This window comes from Salvelinus sp. IW2-2015, unplaced genomic scaffold, assembly GCF_002910315.2.
Source record: "Salvelinus sp. IW2-2015 unplaced genomic scaffold, ASM291031v2 Un_scaffold16511, whole genome shotgun sequence".
Lineage (NCBI taxonomy): Eukaryota > Metazoa > Chordata > Actinopteri > Salmoniformes > Salmonidae > Salvelinus > Salvelinus sp. IW2-2015.
Window position 1 is genome coordinate 100,226 of NW_019957621.1, and position 18,166 is coordinate 118,391.

General features: G+C 41.7%; 2 protein-coding genes across 4 annotated transcripts in view; one reads left to right on the top strand and one right to left on the bottom strand.

Annotated features, from left to right (window-relative positions):
- Nucleotides 1-3,189: 3,189 nt before the first annotated feature.
- On the bottom strand, nucleotides 3,190-10,640 carry aifm2 (AIF family member 2). Of its 3 annotated transcripts, none has more exons than XM_024146722.2 (9): nucleotides 10,555-10,640; nucleotides 8,867-9,048; nucleotides 8,647-8,762; nucleotides 8,299-8,418; nucleotides 5,783-5,875; nucleotides 5,567-5,675; nucleotides 5,078-5,230; nucleotides 3,685-3,885; nucleotides 3,190-3,570 (listed from the first exon to the last, which is right to left on the bottom strand). In XM_024146722.2, exons 2-9 carry the CDS (start codon nucleotides 9,036-9,038, stop codon nucleotides 3,419-3,421), a joined length of 1,116 nt encoding a protein of 371 aa, XP_024002490.1. In that variant the 5' UTR covers nucleotides 9,039-9,048; nucleotides 10,555-10,640; the 3' UTR covers nucleotides 3,190-3,418. The 3 variants fall into 3 exon arrangements, with proteins under 3 accessions (XP_024002490.1, XP_024002491.1, XP_070298821.1); XM_024146723.2 differs by lacking the exon at nucleotides 10,555-10,640 and adding an exon at nucleotides 9,541-9,603; XM_070442720.1 differs by lacking the exon at nucleotides 10,555-10,640 and having other exon boundaries at nucleotides 8,867-9,458.
- A 544-nt stretch (nucleotides 10,641-11,184) lies between these two features.
- ninl (ninein-like) overlaps nucleotides 11,185-18,166 on the top strand; it is a 55,386-nt gene continuing 48,404 nt past the window's right edge. The window contains exon 1 of the mRNA XM_024146725.2: nucleotides 11,185-11,273. The gene's annotated coding sequence lies outside the window, so the exon portion shown is untranslated. The remainder of the gene's footprint in view (nucleotides 11,274-18,166) is intronic.

Sequence of the window (18,166 nt, forward strand, 5' to 3'; positions counted from 1 at the left end):
CTTTCCCCATAGGGATGGCTGAACAAACCACAGGTAACTAATTGCCAGGTTTTAGGRCAAGCTGGTGAGCAATATTGGCAACTTTATTTGTAGTCAACTTTGTTCTGAGATCACAGASACAGATAAACCATTCTGTGTTTAGCAGAGATCTTCTGTGTAGAATGTGATGCGGGAGGGGGAAAAAATAATCTAACGATGCACTCATTTACTTTTCTTATGGGGGGAAGGGGGGTAGATCAGCTTTAATATTGCAAATAGAATCTACAATCTATCAATGTAATTGTTTGAATAATTTCTAATCCCCTTTATTAAAAAAATTAATTCTCTATACTTTTTTTCTCCCAGACCATCCCTACTCTAATCAGAGAAAACTAATGGATAAGCTTCAATGAGAGCTTCAAGTTCCTTGTTGTCCACATCACCAACGAACAATCATGGTTCAAACACACCAAGACAGTCGTGAAGAGGGCACGACAACGCCTATTTCCCCTCAGGAGACTGAAAAGATTTGGCATGGGTCCTCAGATCCTCAAAAAGTTCTACAGCTGCACCATCGAGAGCATCCTGACTGGTTGCATCACCGCCTGGTGCTCGGCCTCTGACCGCAAAGCACTACAGAGAGTAGGGCGTACGGCCCAGTACATCACGAGGGTCAAGCTTCCTGCCATCCAGGACCTCTATACCAGGCGGTGTTAGAAGAAGGTCCTAAAAATTGCCAAAGACTCCAGCCACCCTGATCATATATTGTTCCTCTGCTACCGCACAGCAAGCTGTACCGGAGTACCAAGTCTAGGTCCAAARGGCTTCTTAACAGCTTTGAGCCCCAAGCCATAAGACTCCTGAMCAGCTAATCAAATGGCTACCCAGACTATTTGCATTGTTGAAAATAACTTTTGCAAATCTTATGACAGATTTGCAAAAGTCTAACAAACGCACTTCGCTGTTCTATGAGTGGTCTGAGGCAGGCGTTAGATTACGAGCATTTTCAACATTAATAACAATGGTTTTGGGCAACAGCACCGAGATTTAACTATGCTCCTATGAAGGTTAACGAGGAACTTAGCCTTAAGATGCTTTTTGGGAAACCGGGCCCTGATCAAAAGRAGCAACAAACAAACGGGCTGAGTGGCAGAAAACTTGACAACTTGCGAGYAGTGGGTTCAGAACAACAATGACAAAAAAATGTATACCAAAAGGGCACTTTGGAGACTGGAAGGGCAAAGGGAAATGTGCTCTGCACAGCTAGACCCCATCTGTGCACATGCCCAAAGAGCTTTTTGAACAGACCGCTTAAAATTTCAACCGGTTTTGGTGGGATGGAGTTTTGGCTTACCTGGTGGCATCACCAGGTGGTAAATTAATGAATAGACCAATAAGAGTTCCAAACCTCTGTCAATAACAGTTCGTTTTCAGTTTTCCCCTCCCCACTCAGCCCACTTCCAGCAAAATTGCTCTTTGCCAAGAAGCAATTGTTTTGTTGTTGACCATTTTAATTGAAAACAATCRCATGAAGGTACTTAATTGTTACCCAGAAATGAGATACAAACGGCTGCATTGGACCTTTAACAATTTTGAGCCTACAGCAAATACTGTAGGTTGACTGCTATGTTAAACAACTGCAGTAATGGTTGCTTTGGTTGTCAACTGCCTCGAGGCTATTTTAGTCTAGACTGTAGAAAAACAGGGATCTCTAAAAGTTGTCCCAGGTGAGGCAGGCAGCATGTGAGGGAGGGCCAACTGCGCAGGTGTTTTACCTAGTTGCTCTGGAACTCGCCCTTTCTCCAAGACATTATTTACACAACCAACGTTTTAAAAGGGCAACTGAAAGCAAAAACCAACTTCTCCGGGTGAAAATGGCCTGTGGMATCGATATTAGTCAAACATTTATTCTAGTGCCAAAATTGACCAAAGTGTAAGAATAATTTTGGTTCTAAAGTAAGTATATTCCAAAATTGAGTTCTGTGAGGTGTAATTAAGGTTGTCACTAACACGGGATTCTAATGCCTGGGTAGAATTGTCATGCACAGAGAAACAGCTGCGGTGATTTGCGCTCTATCAAATCATAGCAGCAAACAGTGAGATAGTCCAAGGTGCTGCATAATGGTTCTTGGACTTTTTATTTATTTATATAAGACAACACGTCACCAATGTTATGTTGAAACACTTGGCCCCTAAGCCCTTAATTGAGTGGTCACTTGCTGATGTGATTGATAGTGATCACTTCAGTCTGCCACTGTTTWGGGCAAAAATGAGAATTGAGACAATRTGCCCTTGCATCCCMACTGCCACTTGTCAAAATTCCACATTTCAARAACTCATTAGCAGGTATCTTGTGTCCCACCGTGACCCGTTTTGTAACATGAGTTGCTATAAAAACATGTGTAATGGATTCGCACAAAAAAAAAAGTTTAGCATTTTGCGAAATTTGAGTGCGTACCCATTACACATCTTTGTATGAATTTRCGTGCCAAGCTTCTGGGAGTGCGTGATGATTCTTTTGATTCACTATGAAACATTGCTAGACAGACACACTCTGGTAATAGATTGTGAGAACATTGTCAAATAAAAACTGCACCCAAGCATATGTCGCCAGTGACTTGCTAARTTGATTTAACTAACATGGCTTGCCTGCTCAATCTGCCTGCTAGCTACTAACGTTACTAGCTTCATTGACAAACAGAGATGGAACTTACCTAGTTAGCGATTTTGGGCACTGATTTAAAAAAGTGTCGCAGCTTATGCTTTATTTACGATAGTCTAACAGCTTGCTGATGAAGTTGTAGACATGTTCTCAGAAACCAGTCCTGAGCCAGGCCAGCCTGCAGCTGACTCAATACGGTCTGCAGTGCACAGACTAGTTTTTCCATTCACATTTTTTTACTTGAAATACTGGACCAAACACCTAAGCTAGATGTAAAATTTCACAACTAAGATCTCTTCTGCATAAATGTGAATTAGATTTCTTGATAAATTTTTCTGACCATTGAGGACATTGTAGTGGCTGTTGTCGCTATCGTCAAGAGGGACAAACAGTAACTTTCGGGGTACGATAAAACAAACATAACACACCCACATCGAACCACACCCAAGACTCAAATCTTGTTTTTCAAAATGAGCAGCAGAAAAACGAGTTCAGCTCAGTTGTTCTTTAAATTGTATCAAATTACAGAAATACATTTAACCATAAAATTCAGATTTATTTTTTATTAAGGCATACGTTAACATTCATTGGCAAAAATGGACATTGTACAAAGTTTGCATCACCTTGCGTATAAATATTTTACAAATATATGGTGTCATATCAATAGTCATGTCAGAACGCCAAAACTTCTGCAAGCTGTCACCTGAGTAAGGCACTCTGTCAAGGCTGTGCCGGCACACTCATGTCTTCGCCCCACAATGTTCTGTATGGCACACGTTAAGGAGCTTTCTGACCCATTTCCTTCCAGCTTTTCCACAGCAGTAGGTTCTTGCTCTTGCCCTGGGTTACAAGGCAACGGGGAAGCCTCAGCCCATTGAACTGGCCCACTCCATCATTATGGCCCATGGCTAACAACATGGTCACACTCCCTGTCAGGAAAACATGTGGACATATACCCATGATAGAATGTTCTATAGTCAGAGATTAAGGTCAAAACAATAACATTGACAGAAGTAGGGTTTACAGGAGACAGTCTCAATTACCTGGGTGATAAGATTCCAGGGGTTTCCCCATCAGACTGTTGGTGATGTTGGTAACAGCAACCCCAGCGTGGAGACCTGCATGATACGCCATCTTAGGYTCGTTAACATTAGCACAGTCCCCAGCAGCGTACACATTGTCATAGCCCTCCACCTGCAGGTGCACATTCACTTTCAGGGACCCATTCTCTGCTAGGCATCCATCTGAAATATAAACAGCGAAACTTCAGTAAATGCATGTAGATAGTGTTTAGACTACTGTACATTGTGTACTAACATGCTGAACACTCTGCTCGCGTCATGTGCGTAGCCAGGCGCTACAATAGACATTTCTTCTATTTGTGACGCGCTGCAAGTCCCACCTCTCCCATCTCCTCATTGGTTTGTAGGAGCATATRCCCACATGGGTGATTGAAAGATGAACTGAGGTCCACACTCCAGTCGGTAGTGGTAATGTACCTTAAAGTTGGTTGCCAACCGTCATATAAAGTCAAAAGAAGAAGCCTGAAGGAGGAGAAATTACAATATATTTTTTTACCCTTTTATCTGTGGATTAATTGTCAGAGTAGAGGACTTTGTGCATTTCAGGTAAAATAACAACCCAATGTTTATATCCCAGGACAAATTATCTAGCAACAGCAAGCTAGCTAAATTGCCATAAATGTTTATTGCTTTTCGACCTGTCCCCAAATGAAYATGGTTGGTTCAGAGTTGATTTGGTATTTCAACCTGCGTGTCCTGATCGCATCTGGTGTGTGGACAAAAAAATCAMCATGCGTGCGATGGCGCATGCAGTCTGGTCACCTTCCTAATATTGAGTTGTGTAAAGTTGGTTGGCTTTCCTTTGGGTACTGGACCATTCCTGATACACAAGAAACTGTTGAGTGTAAAAAAACAAACAGCAGCATTGCTGTTCTTGACACAAACCGGTGTACCTGGCACCTACTACCATACCCTGTTGAAAGGCACTTAAATCTGGTCTTGCCCATTCACCCTTTGAATGGCACACACATCCATGTCTAAATTGTCTCAAGGCTTAAAAATCCTTCTTTAACCTGTCTCCTCCCCTTCATCTTCACTGATTGAAGTGGATTTAATAAGTCATCACTAAGGGAATTTTGCTTTCACCTGGTCATCTATGTCATGGAAAGAGCATATGTGGATGGTGAATTTAATATGCAAGTTCATCATATGAGGTTTCTCTAACCAGCCATCTTTCACAGGAATTCAGGTGATTGAAACTTTTTATATATCCAGCAAAACTGTTTAACATATTTTGAACTCTCCTGTAGTAGTTTTATCAACAGCACTTTGAGCAGTACTTCTTGAATTCCTGGGCTGCCTTGGACTCAGATGGCATAAAACCTCCACCTAGTGGACAAGAAAGACAACTCACTCAGGGTGGAGCTATAGGCATCAGAGTTAATCTTCATGCCTGTGCAGCAGATGACGAGGTCTGCAGTGATCTCTGTATCCTTGTCTGTCATGATAACCATGTTCTTGTTGGTCACATTGAGCTCCAGYACAGACAGGTTAGAAACTTTCTGCCCTAGAGTCAGATGGAAAGGTGAGGCCACAGTGTGAAAGATAAGTTAAATTACATAACAGCAGGTGAATTGCACTGAGATTATAATTATAAAGTGTTTAGCATGAAACAGATGATCAAAGAAATGTTATCTAGGCATTTACTGTTTGTGCCAGTCACAAGACAACCTAATTMCATATCCAATAATGAGGAAGGGAGGCAATCACCCTCTGCACACACATGAGCTCTTGGACATTCTCTGTCTGCTGAACATGACATAATCAAAACTGCATTTTCACTCTGACTGGTGATGCTGTGTCACCCTGACTAACATTTCCTCAGCMAGACATAACCTCTTACCCAGTAGCAGCTCCACCCCTTTCTCCAGCAGCACCTCCTTAGCCTGTTGTCTGACACTGGGCAGCAGCTCTGGGTCGGCTAGGCCAACATGGGAATGGATCAGGATCACCTGGAAACACGGGGGTGTTTGAGAATGAAGGGCAAGCTCCATTAGTTGTGCTCTAACCACAAGTCTCTAAGAGGTGTTAATAACAAAGGGATGTAGGATATTATTACCTTCTTGTCTGGATATTCTGTTTTGATCTCTGCAGCCATCTCTACACCTGTGGATCCACCACCTACCACAAGAACCGAACCTGCGGCCTGGACCTGACCAACAGCAGGGAGAAATCAAACACCTGTCATTTACTAATATTTTCATAAAAACACATTAATGTGGGTACAAAAATTGTCAAATGTATTAAAATACACTGAACAAAAATATAAATGCAACATGTAAAGGGTTGGTCCGATGTTTCATGAGCTGAAAAAAGATTCCTGAAATGTTCCATATACACAAAACACTTCTCTAATTTTGTGCACAAATTTGTTTACATCCCCGTTAGTGAGCATTTCTCCTTTACCAAGATAAACCATCCATCTGACAGGTGCTGCAAATCAAGAAGCTGATTAAACAGCATGATTACACAGGTGCACCTTGTGCAGTTGTCACAACACAATGCCACAGATGTCTCAAGTTGAGGGAGCATGCAATTGGCATGCTGACTCTAGACAGGAATGTCAGTGTTCTGCCATGGCCAGCGAAGAGCCTGGATCTCAATCCCATTGAGCACGTCTGGGACCTGTTGGATCAAAGGGTGAGGGCTAGGGCCATTCCCCCCCAGAAATGTCCAGGAACTTGCAGGTGCCTTGGTGGAAGAGTGGGGTAACATCTCACAGCAAGAACTGGCAAATATGGTGCAGTCCATGAGGAGATGCACTGCAGTACTTAATGCAGCTGGTGGCCACACCAGATACTGACTGTTACTTGTGATTTTGACCCCCCCTTTGTTCAGGGACACATTATTCCATTTATGTTAGTCACATGTCTATGGAACTTGTTCAGTTTGTCTCAGTTGTTGAAACTTGTTTTGTTCATACAAATTTACACATGCAAAAAAGAACGTTTCTTTTTTGTTGAGTTTATAATTGTGTTCATGCTTATTTATAAAACAGACTAGCCAGCTAGTATTATAGTATTTGGCTAAAATGCTGCTAGTGGTACCCCAATGCCACACGCGACAAACTGAGTGTTCATTTTCCAGAAACAATGTTCATTGATACTCTCATTTTAGTGGTGTCTGCTCTGCTTGCAATTTGAGTAGTAGAGATATAAAAAGGGTATTGTTAKWAAAGTGAACTTCTCCTCTACTACTGAAGCAATAAGGCACAAGGGGGTGTGGTATATGGCCAATATACTACGGGTAAGGGCTGTTCTTATGCACAACGCAACGCGGACTGCCTGGACACAGCCCTTAGCGGTGGCATATTGGCCATATATCCCAAACCCCAGAGGTGCCTTATGGCTATTATAAACTGGCTACCAACATAATTAGAGCAGTAAAAATAAATGTTTTGTCATACCCGTGGTATACGGTCTGATATACCATGGCTATCAGCCAATCAGCATTCAGGGCTCGAACCAAGTATTTAAATAAAATAATGTCTCAATTTGTTTGTGTCCATATGACAAATTATGTTGGACCAAACCTCAAATACAAACAGCAAGTTGAAACCTCTGTCAGTGAGGAAGATGTGATCTCTAAACTTTGTTGGCGTAAGAAGTAGGGGCTTGGTATGTGTAAACCATAGAGAAAGAGGCGAAGCGAGAGGTTTCACTCACTAAAATCTGTCCAAAATAAGTCCAAAGCATTTCTATGGGCTTATTTTGGACCTAAGCTTGTCGCCTGCCTTCACGCCTTTGGGACAACTCACCCCATTGTTAGGGTGGAGACATGCATCTCTTCATTATATACAGGTCTCTGGTGTAAATGTGGAGGTGCACAACACATAAGAGCGAAAGAGACATGAGAATAAGCAGACGTATACACTCAAAAACAAAAAATATCAAAACCTATATTCTTGCGATAGGCATTTGGAATATCGAGCAAAAACATTAATTCAAATGATTTTGATGTCACCCAGCCCTACCTCTAACGTCATTTTAGAGAATTTGGCAGTACGTCCAACTGGCCTCACAACCACAGACGAAGTGTAACCACGCCAGTCCAGAACCTCCACATCCGGCTTCTTCACCTGCAGGGTCGTCTGAGACCAGCCACCCGTACAGCTGATGAAACTGAGTTTGCACAACGAAGAATTTCTGCACAAACTGTCAGAAACAGTCTCAGGGAAGCTCGTCGTTCATCCACCGCCATCACCTCATGTTTCAGCATGATAATGTAAGGATCTGTACACAATTCCTGGAAGCTGAAAATGACCCAGTTCTTCCATGGTCTGTATACTCAGACATGTCACCCATTGAGCATGTTTGGGATGTTTTTCTGATCCACACCTCTACCTTTTTTTGTAMGGTATCTTTGACCAACAGATGCATATCTGTATTCCCAGTCATGTGAAATCCTATGATTAGGGCCTAATGAATTTATTTCAATTGACTGATTTCCTTATATGAACTATAACTAAAATAATTGCAATTGTTGCATTTATATTTTGTTCTGTGTAGATCAAACATGAACATTAAGTCTGCACCAACAAACCAGCCCTGGGAATGCACTTCCATGAAAACGTACCTCCTTCACAATGTCCTCATACTTCTGGATGGCTGTCTGATACGAGGCCACCATGTTGTACTTCCCCGGGAAAGGGCCGTCTGTGCCAGTGCACAGTATAAGGTGTGAGTAATGAACTTCCTGTGGTGTAAGACATCAATGACACAGTCAAATWACAGGAACAAACTGTCACGTCTCCAGCCTGTCAGAAGCTGTCTGCTTTGGACAACACACCACTGCATATGCCTAAGTACGGAGAGTAGACCAAGAATACAAAGCCGAGTTAATATTCAGCAGGCTAGAGCTTAACTGACTAGAGAAAGCRACATTACATAATAAACCCCAGCATGCTCATATAGTCTACTGTACCTTTCCTCCATCCAACGCTACAGTCTGTGACACTGGGTCCACCCGTACGACTCGCCCCTGAAGGAAATTCTCTCCAAATGTCTTAAAATATGGGATGAAGGTCTGCTGGGCAAAGCCTGTGAGAAAGTAACTAAATATGTCAAAGGTTCTTTAAGTGAGAATTGTTATTTCAGTGTTTTTCCAGTGATGTTACAATTTCCAATGGGTCAAAGGTTCTCACCACTCTGAACAGAAGCACGGAGGGCAGCCACATTGTGATGAAAGGCGTCACGGAGGTCAATAAGGGTGAATGGTATCCCCCTGGATTTGAGCTGTTGTGCAGCGGCGGTGCCACCGAAACCCCCGCCAACCACCACAACATGAACATTGTCTACTGATACCTGGCTGCCCATTGTCTGTAGGCTATGACGATAGGGGTGAAATGGTAATGAAAACTTTAAAACATTTCTGGTATGAAAGAAATGTAAGATCAAGAAATACTCCCTACGAGAGTCAAAGTACTCTTAGAAATAACCAATTACACTGTGTACACAAAAACMTTAAGAACACATTCACACTATTGAGTTGCACCCCCCATACACAATCCAAGTCTCAAAGGCTAAACAATCTTTCTTTAACCTGTCTCCACCCCTTCAACTACACTGATTGAAGCTGATTTAACAAGTGACATCAATAAGGGATCATCGCTTTCACCTGGATTCACCTTGTCAGTCAATGTCATGGAAAGAGCAGGTGTTCTTAATGTTTTGTATATACAAATATGGAGTGAAAATAAAATATTGGCCTACGCCAATAGGGCTGATAACAAAAAACCTTTATAAATAAATGCATACAAATCATAACACATTTATTTGGATAAATCCATAACAATGAGCTATTGATGGGCGACTTTACCTTACATAGAAAATTAGTTCTCGTCAGGACACTTTCGTTCAGAGGCGCTAGCCTAACACAATCACTTCAAACTAGCTGCACYACTTTCATTAGACCTGTTTTCTATTGATAGTTCTTTGTGTAATGTAATATATATTCATAACAATTATGCTAATTCATGATTTCGATACCTGCCCGTCTCATCCCGACAGATTCATTACTATGGGACAGATGGAGATCGAATTTGAATATTGAAACAATGTTACAAATGTCGGCGAGACAAAGTTYATACAAATCTCTGCTGTTGAAAACAAAATGTTAGTCTAAAAGAAATGTGAGATAATGTCTAGATGCTTTTTAAATTGTGGCGAACAAGTTTATAAATTCCCTGTCTGGGCTAATGAGACAGTGGATTGCGCAGTCAGATGGAACAGAGTAATTAGGCATTTTAACGACATATTTAGCTGGTGGTAATGTGTGCAATAGACACCGGATGGCATGCAGTTTAAACCAATCAGCATTAGACCCACCCGTTATATAAAAGACAACAATGACTTAGCAGTTTAAACAGGAACATTTAATGACAGTCTTCATCTGATACATTTACATCAGAATATTGTAACATTTCACACCTTGTCATATTCTAGCGAGTCAGTGACCGGCATAGCCGTAACAGTTAATTGCTTAACGTTACCTTTTACGTTAACATGCGATGACACAGTAGAGTAGCTAGGCTATTCTAGAATTCGTTCACAATTCAAGAGCACGCYATGTACCTAATACCCTGTGCCTCGGAACCGTGGCAATATACATTTACAATGAAATATTGTAAACTCACCGAGAAAAATTACAAAAAATGTCCACTCCGAAATGATTAACCAAATGCCGTTATTCAGCGACTCTCGATCAAATCTAGTTCACACATTTGAGCTACCCTAGTTTCTACTTAAACCAAATACAATATAGGCACCACTCAAACTCAACTTTTATTTACATATTGAAACTATAATAACACATCGTATAGMATGAACTTACCAAAATGTAGGCTACAACCGTTTCGTCGTTGGTTTCCCGTCTTCTCTCAGTGTTGCCTACTCCTCAGTAAGGAAAGTAGTTATTGGCTGTCCTAAAAGTCGCTAAATGACGTAATCGCCKAATTTGCATAATTGGCCATGTGCATGTAATTGTGATGGATGCTGTAGGAGAGAGGAATAACATCGTGGGAGAGACAAAAAAGTGAGTAAATAACACGTTAAATATAGTTAGAACTACAAATGAACTTTCTTCTGTCGATTCTTGTTTTTTTTTATGTCACAATTGCAACCCTCCTCCTTTATCCGGGCTTGGGACCGGCAAAAGTGACCCAAAAGAGACACTCTAGCGGAGTTACTTCGTTTTTAATAAAAAAAWATATTTAATTTGGTTTGGTTTTAACCTTACSGTCCACTTAGGAGCCTACAACAAGTCACAGTAAAACATGACATTTTTTAAYCATTATTTTTTTTTGTATACAATCTACATTAACAATCTAAATGGACCAAAAAGAGACAATATAAAAAACTGTCAATGGCAATGTGTGAGAATTATGGTAACTAGTCTGGCTCTAATTCAGGTTAATTGTTTTTTTTCCTCTCAGAACCCCCTCCACACACACACACACAAAGGCTGTGCTGGCTCACAGAAAGAGTGGGTCATCGTCATTTTGGTCAAGGCTCTCTGGCAGGTTCAGCAACTGAGGGAGCTGACTTAAATGAGTAAGCAGCTGATATGCCAAAAATGCATAACATTATCAGGCAGCTGGTGCTCATAGCAAGTCTCACCAGACAGCTTCAGTCCATATCGAATGTACAGGATGGAGTTAAGGGTCTGCAAGGACATCCGATTTCTAAGTTAGCTTTTTACCACACTCATCTGGCTGAATACTCTCTCGACTTCAGCATTCGAGTGTGGCGAGGACAACATAGACACAGCAGCCATGGCAAGTTCTTGAAACGGGTTGATATCAGCTGCATTCCTGAACTTCCAAATCTCACTCCAGAAGCCCAGTGTTTTTTTGTCTCATTCCATTTACTAAGATGGATGGCACGCCATTGCTGGACAATCTTGTCTATCTCTGCAGGGGAGTAGCCAAGGAACTTGGCTATTTTTTCTATTTCTCCAGGGCTCTTATTGTGCTTTAGAGTTTTCTCCACATTGAAAACTGACATGTACTGCAATGCTTCGATGTTGTCCKGCAGTCTCACCGTCAACTCATTAGCGAGGGAGATGGTGAAGGCTACATACCGCTTTCGGACATTGTTTTCATCCTCAGGCGCAAGGTGGATCTCAGCTGCCTTTGATTCAAAAAGGTAACCARGGTACRGKTTGGGACTGATGTATCCATCTATTGGCCCTTTGAGTACATCAACATTTGCCAGTGGATTCAGCACCCTGCTGCTCACAGACTTGATCAGGCTAACCAAGCTGTCAAGTAGCTTAAGAGGATCTACTTGCTCTCCCTCAAAAGCCTTGATGGCCAACTGTACCTCACCCAGCACTGGCTTCAAAAAAGTCAGATACAATATGTTTTGAGGATCACTGTACATGGAGTATAAAACCTCAGCCATGTAGCAGTGTTCACTGGACTTGGTGACTGCGAAATGCAGCCTAAACTCCTCGCTAAATATAGCGACAAAGTTGCTAAGTTGGCAACACTGCTCCATATAGTCTAGGCTACAATTTTTTTTCTCACTGGGGATAGCCTGGGCAGCCGCTAGTGGGCTTTATAGAACCCTTGGGGTGTTCTCAATCACGTTTACAATCGCACAGTATTCCGGATAGTAGCTATTATCCCGCTTAAGGTCCTATTCGGGAGAAATTGTTTACATGCACCTTTGATATCCCGCTCACGTGTATCCCTGCACCATGAATAAACAGAATATTCCTCATTTAAATTAATATGGGTTAAATGGAATAGTAATTGAAATCTGGACACTGACTGTAGATCTATAACGCTCTAATATATTAACTCATGCAGAATTATGCATTTCTTGCAGTAAAATGACAAAACAAATTATAATTTTGTCTTGGGAACGAGAGTGGAGAAATTATTGATTTATTTCAGCATCTCTTGAAAAAATGCAAATGCTTGTGTAATGTGTTATCTTTGCAAGCAGACATCATTTCAACCACATAAAATGTGCACCCAGGACGAACTGAAGTCTTATCAGAAACGTTTTTCATGTTTTCTCGCTTTTCATTTACTTAAAACTGGTGAAATTGACGACATTTTGCAAAAAACAAATCTTTCCACTGTTTTAGAGTTATTGCGTTTTCTCCCTGGTCCCTAAAAGAAAAAGACAAATTTAGCATGTGTTAAATAGATTACTTATGCATTAATTCTATCAATGTAAGACATTGTCATGGTGAGAAATAGTATATTTAATCTTCTGGGACAACAAGTTATGACAGAAGAGAAGCTGCATGTATCAAACTATAGCTGACAAACAAATGACCTACCAAATGTTGGAAATAATAAGCAGAATGTTGTCTAAATTAGGGGTGAAAGTAGCCCGGCTATATGGTCCAGTACAGAGTATCAGCAACATAAACTATGATGGAATTATAGTGGATCGAACTGATCAGGTAGCCTACTTTTTTTTAAGTGATTTGTTTGACAGGTGACATCATCACACAACACCCATGATATGCGAAACAGCTTGCACAGACCAGAAAAACAACAGTAAACAGGATAATATGTTTACATGCCACAGTTAGCCAATATCTAAGATCAGCATATCCCAGACATTTTATCCGGGTTTTTCATAAACAGGATACAAGCTTTTTCTTCTTTTTTTTTTACCTCTTTTTTTTCTCCCCAATTTYGTGGTATCCAATTGGTAGTAGTTACAGTCTTGTCTCATCGCTGCAACTCCCGTACGGACTCGAGAGTCGAAGGTTGAGAGCCATGCTCCCCCCCGAAACACAACCCAACCAAGCCGCACTGCTTCTTGACACAATGCCCATCCAACCCGGAAGCCAGCCGCACCAATGTGTCAGAGGAAACACCGTACACCTGGCGACCTGGTCAGCATGCACTGCACCCGGTCTGCCACAGGAGTCACTAGTGCGCAATGAGACGAGGATATCCCTGCCAGCCAAACCCTCCCTAACCCGGACGACGCTGGGCCAATTGTGCGCCGCCCCATGGGCCTCCAGGTCGCGGCCGGCTGCCACAGAGCCTGGACTCGAACCCAGAATCTCTGGTGCACAGCTAGACCACTGCGCCACCCGGGAGACGATACAAGCCTTTTCTGATTATTGTAAATGGGATATGATGTTAATGTGTCAACTGCATCTGGACAAGAGGAATACCTATGTAAGAATGCTGTTCATCGACTACAGCTCAGCATTTAACACCATAGTGCCCTCCAAACTCGTCATTAAGCTCAAGACCCTGGGTCTCGACCACGCTCTGTGCAACTGGGTCCTGGACTTTCTGACGGGCCACCCCCAGGTGGTGAGGGTAGGAAACAACATCTCCACCCCACTGATCCTCAACACTGGGGCCCCACAAGGGTGCGTTCTCAGCCCTCTCCTGTACTCCCTGTTCACCCATGACTGCGTGGCCATGCACACCTCCAACTCAATCATCAAGTTTGCAGACGACACTACAGTGGTAGGCTTGATTATCAACAATGACGAAATGGCCTACAGGGAGGAGGTGAGGGCCCTCGGAGTGTGGTGTCAGGAAAACAACCTCACACTCAACGTCAACAAAACAAAGGAAATGATCGTGGACTTCAGGAAACAGCAGAGGGAGCACCGCCCTATCCACATCGACGGGACGGTAGTGGAGAAGGTGGAAAGTTTTAAGTTCCTCGGCGTACACATCACGGACAAATTGAAATGGTCCACCCACACAGACAGCGTGGTGAAGAAGGCGCAACAGCACCTCTTCAACCTCAGGAGGCTGAAGAAATTTGGCTTGTCACCAAAAACACGAAACTTTTACAGATGCACAATCGAGAGCATCCTGTCGGGCTGTATCACCGCCTGGTACAGCAACTGCTCCGGCCACAACCGCAAGGCTCTCCAGAGGGTAGTGAGGTCTGCACAACGCTTCACCGGGGGCAAACTACCTSCCCTCCAGGACACCTACACCACCCGATGTCACAGGAAGGCCAAAAAGATCATCAAGGACAACAACCACCCGAGCCACTGCCTGTTCACCCTGCTATCATCCAGATGGCAAGGTCAGTACAGGTCCATCAAAGCTGGGACAGAGAGACTGAAAAAGAGCTTCTATCTCAAGGCCATCAGACTGTTAAACAGCCATCACTAACATTGAGTGGCTGCTGCCAACATACTGACTTAAATCTCTAGCCACTTTATTAATATAAAATTGGATGTAATAAATGTATCACTAGTCACTTTAAACAATGCCACTTTATATAATGTTTACATACCCTACATTACTCATATCATATGTATATACTGTACTCTATACCATACTGCATCCTACCTATGTTGTTCGGCCATCGCTCATTCATATATTTATGTGTACATATTCTTATTTATTCCTTTACACTTGTGTGTATAAGGTAGTTGTTGTGAAATTGTTAGATTACTTGTTAGATATTACTGCACGGTCGGAACTAGAAGCACATGCATTTCGCTACACTCGCATTAACATCTGCTAACCATGTGTATGTGACCAATAAAATTTGATTTGAATACTTCAGTACCTCGAATAATAACGGCCATTACTATTACTCAAGTATTCTGATATTGGTGTGCATGTAAACGTGGCTGTGAGTGTTCAGGCCTCAAGCAATAACTATGTAGGCTATAAGGGGCCCAAACCGAAATGCAGGGCAGGAATTTTCAGGTGTGGGTTTCTTGTCACTACATGGAAGGAGCAAACGAACACGAACACGGTTGTGGTACTTATGTGAAGCTAGGCACAATAACGGTGAGCCACAATAGTGGAATTTGTGGTTCGCCTTAAAAATAAAAGTAATTCAGTGAAAGTGATGGAAACTGAAACAAATAGTGAAATTATGCCACATTTGGACTATACGCTAGATAATGCTAAACACTGCAAAACACAGCCTTACCCCATTTCAAGGACCCAAGTTCCAAGGTTATCAGCCTACTCAGTGATACCCACAGAAGACAACTGTGAAGAGTTTACACAAATATCAGTGTCATAGCTCATATTAGGGAACTTTGTGGGAAATCACCTACCTCACTGTTCAGCCTATTGTGCATATTGACATTAATATTGCAATGTGCAACATTACCTATGGATCTTGGGTCCATGAAATGGGGTATCAGCCTTCTGTGTGTACGTCGCTAATATTTGTGAAACCTTTTCAGAGTTGCGTTCTGTGGGTGTCACTGAGTAGGCTGATACACCATTTAATTGACCAAAGATCCACAGGTAACCCTATACATTGCAATATGAATGTTCAACATGGTAGTAGAAACACGCATGCACACCCACCTGAGGATCTGTTTTTTTCAGCAATCTATTTCCTGTGTTTGAAGACTGCAAAATCTACTCAACATTGTCTTTCTGTTGGATCTATAAGAACGCTAAAGCTTTGTAAGGAATTTAACACATCTCGACACTTACACCACAGGAAAGATACATTTGTTTTGTTGGGTGTTTTTTTTGTGTGGAATTGAAAAGTAATTTGCTACAGTTTAAATGTTTTCAAATTAGATGCGAAGAAATGAAAGCAATTTCTGGGAAATGGAACACAGATTATAGTGATATTATGTCTGATTTTGCAAACAAAGTACAGGTGTAATCTAGAGCTAAGTGGTTTGCTCCGTTGTGGAACGGTTTGTACAGAACGACACGTTTCCCCAAAACGTTCTTGAACAGACTGCGGTACGTTTGCTCCCATTTGGTGGGTGTGGTGAGGTGTAGCTTGAATAATTGAGTGACGTATTTAAAGGGCAGTGGCCATGCTGACAGCATTCCTCAACCCAACCCCTCCCTGTTTTTTAACTGGTCGTTCAGTACAGCACCGTTTCAATTAAACTTTCCAGAATGTTAAAACATACTGAACACAGCCCTGCTATTGACACACTTRTTGAATTATGCAACGGAATGTGACAACAGAYTGCCTCATTAATTCCTATCAGTGCAGGTGAGTGTAAGTAAGTCTAGTCAGAGGAAGTTTTTGTGGTTTCAGCCCTATTCCACCCATTTATGTTGATATTTATATATGCAAATACACCATTGTATTTATGCAAACAAGGCACATAWAATAAWRWTTATTWTAWCACAAAATATAAAATAAATACCTGATACCATCAGAAAATGTATATATGAGTGCATTCGAAAAAATAAAAAAGACATTTGACAAATTGAGTACCAGAACTTTCACCAAAATCCCTGAACACCATATTTTTCCGTGCCAGTAAAATGTTTTATGRGCTATAATTTAGTCAATATTTGATGGATTTAAACATTTCAAACAGTTTGGAGTATCTTCATAAACTGTCAACATTTTGCACTATTAGTATTGTTTTTAAACCTTTTAACAATTTTTATGACCTCTACTAGTAGGTTTACTGGTGAGCTTAATGTAAACCTTGCAATATGTATGTTAATGYGAACAATAGGCTAAATGGAAMCTYTATTTAACTAGGCAAGTTAAACWAATTCTTATTTACAATGACGGCCTACACCGGCCAAACCCGGACGAGGCTGGGCCAATTGTGCGCCACYCTATGGGACTCCCAATCACGGCCGGATGTGATGCAGTCTGGATTCGAACCAGGTACTGCAGTGACACCTCTTACACTGAGATGCAGTGTCTTAGACCCCTGTGTCACTCTGGAGCCCAAAATAAATAAAGAGGTGATTTCCCACAGTTAAASTTCCCAAATATGAGCTACGACGCTAATATTTGTGTAAATTCTTCAGTATTGTAATCTGTGTCACTGAGTTGGCTGATATGCCATTTTATGGACTCAAGACCCATAGGTAAGGCTGTACAGTGCATGTAAGTATGCACCAAACGCAATTCTGAAGTCTAATTTACCCACAGTGTGATTTCTACAGATTTGTACTTTTTTTGTGTACAAAAACTTAACAAATTATTGTCTTTTGTTGAATTTATATAACAATATCCTAACCATTATCTTGTCCAAATATGGCATGTTTCCACTATTTGTATCCGTTTGCATCACTTTCAATTGRGGGACTTTTATTTGGAAAGCAAACCGCTAATTCCACTCATCGTTATTGTGGCTAACTTCACACAGGTAACGTCTAACGTAGCCTCGCTTTCGGTACCGCTGAGTGCCAGCCTCCAGCCTCGATTGTTCAGAACCAATACTCAGTCTAGCACTATTAGCCCACAGAAGAAGTGAGATTTATGCTGCGTTTATAACCAAGTGGGAATTTACCACCATAGAGTTAGATAGAGGACTCTAGATGGATAAACCTCTTTTGGCATGGACATTGCCATTGAGGGCTTCCACAATTTTTAAGCAGTCGAATTGTTTGGCTTTCCTATGGGTGAATTCTATTCACGTCACCAAGTAACTGATTAAAACACACTGTTTTGCAATGAAGGTCTACAGTAGCCTCAACAGCACCCTCTATGGTAGTGTAACGGATGTGAAATGGCTAGCTAGTTAGCGG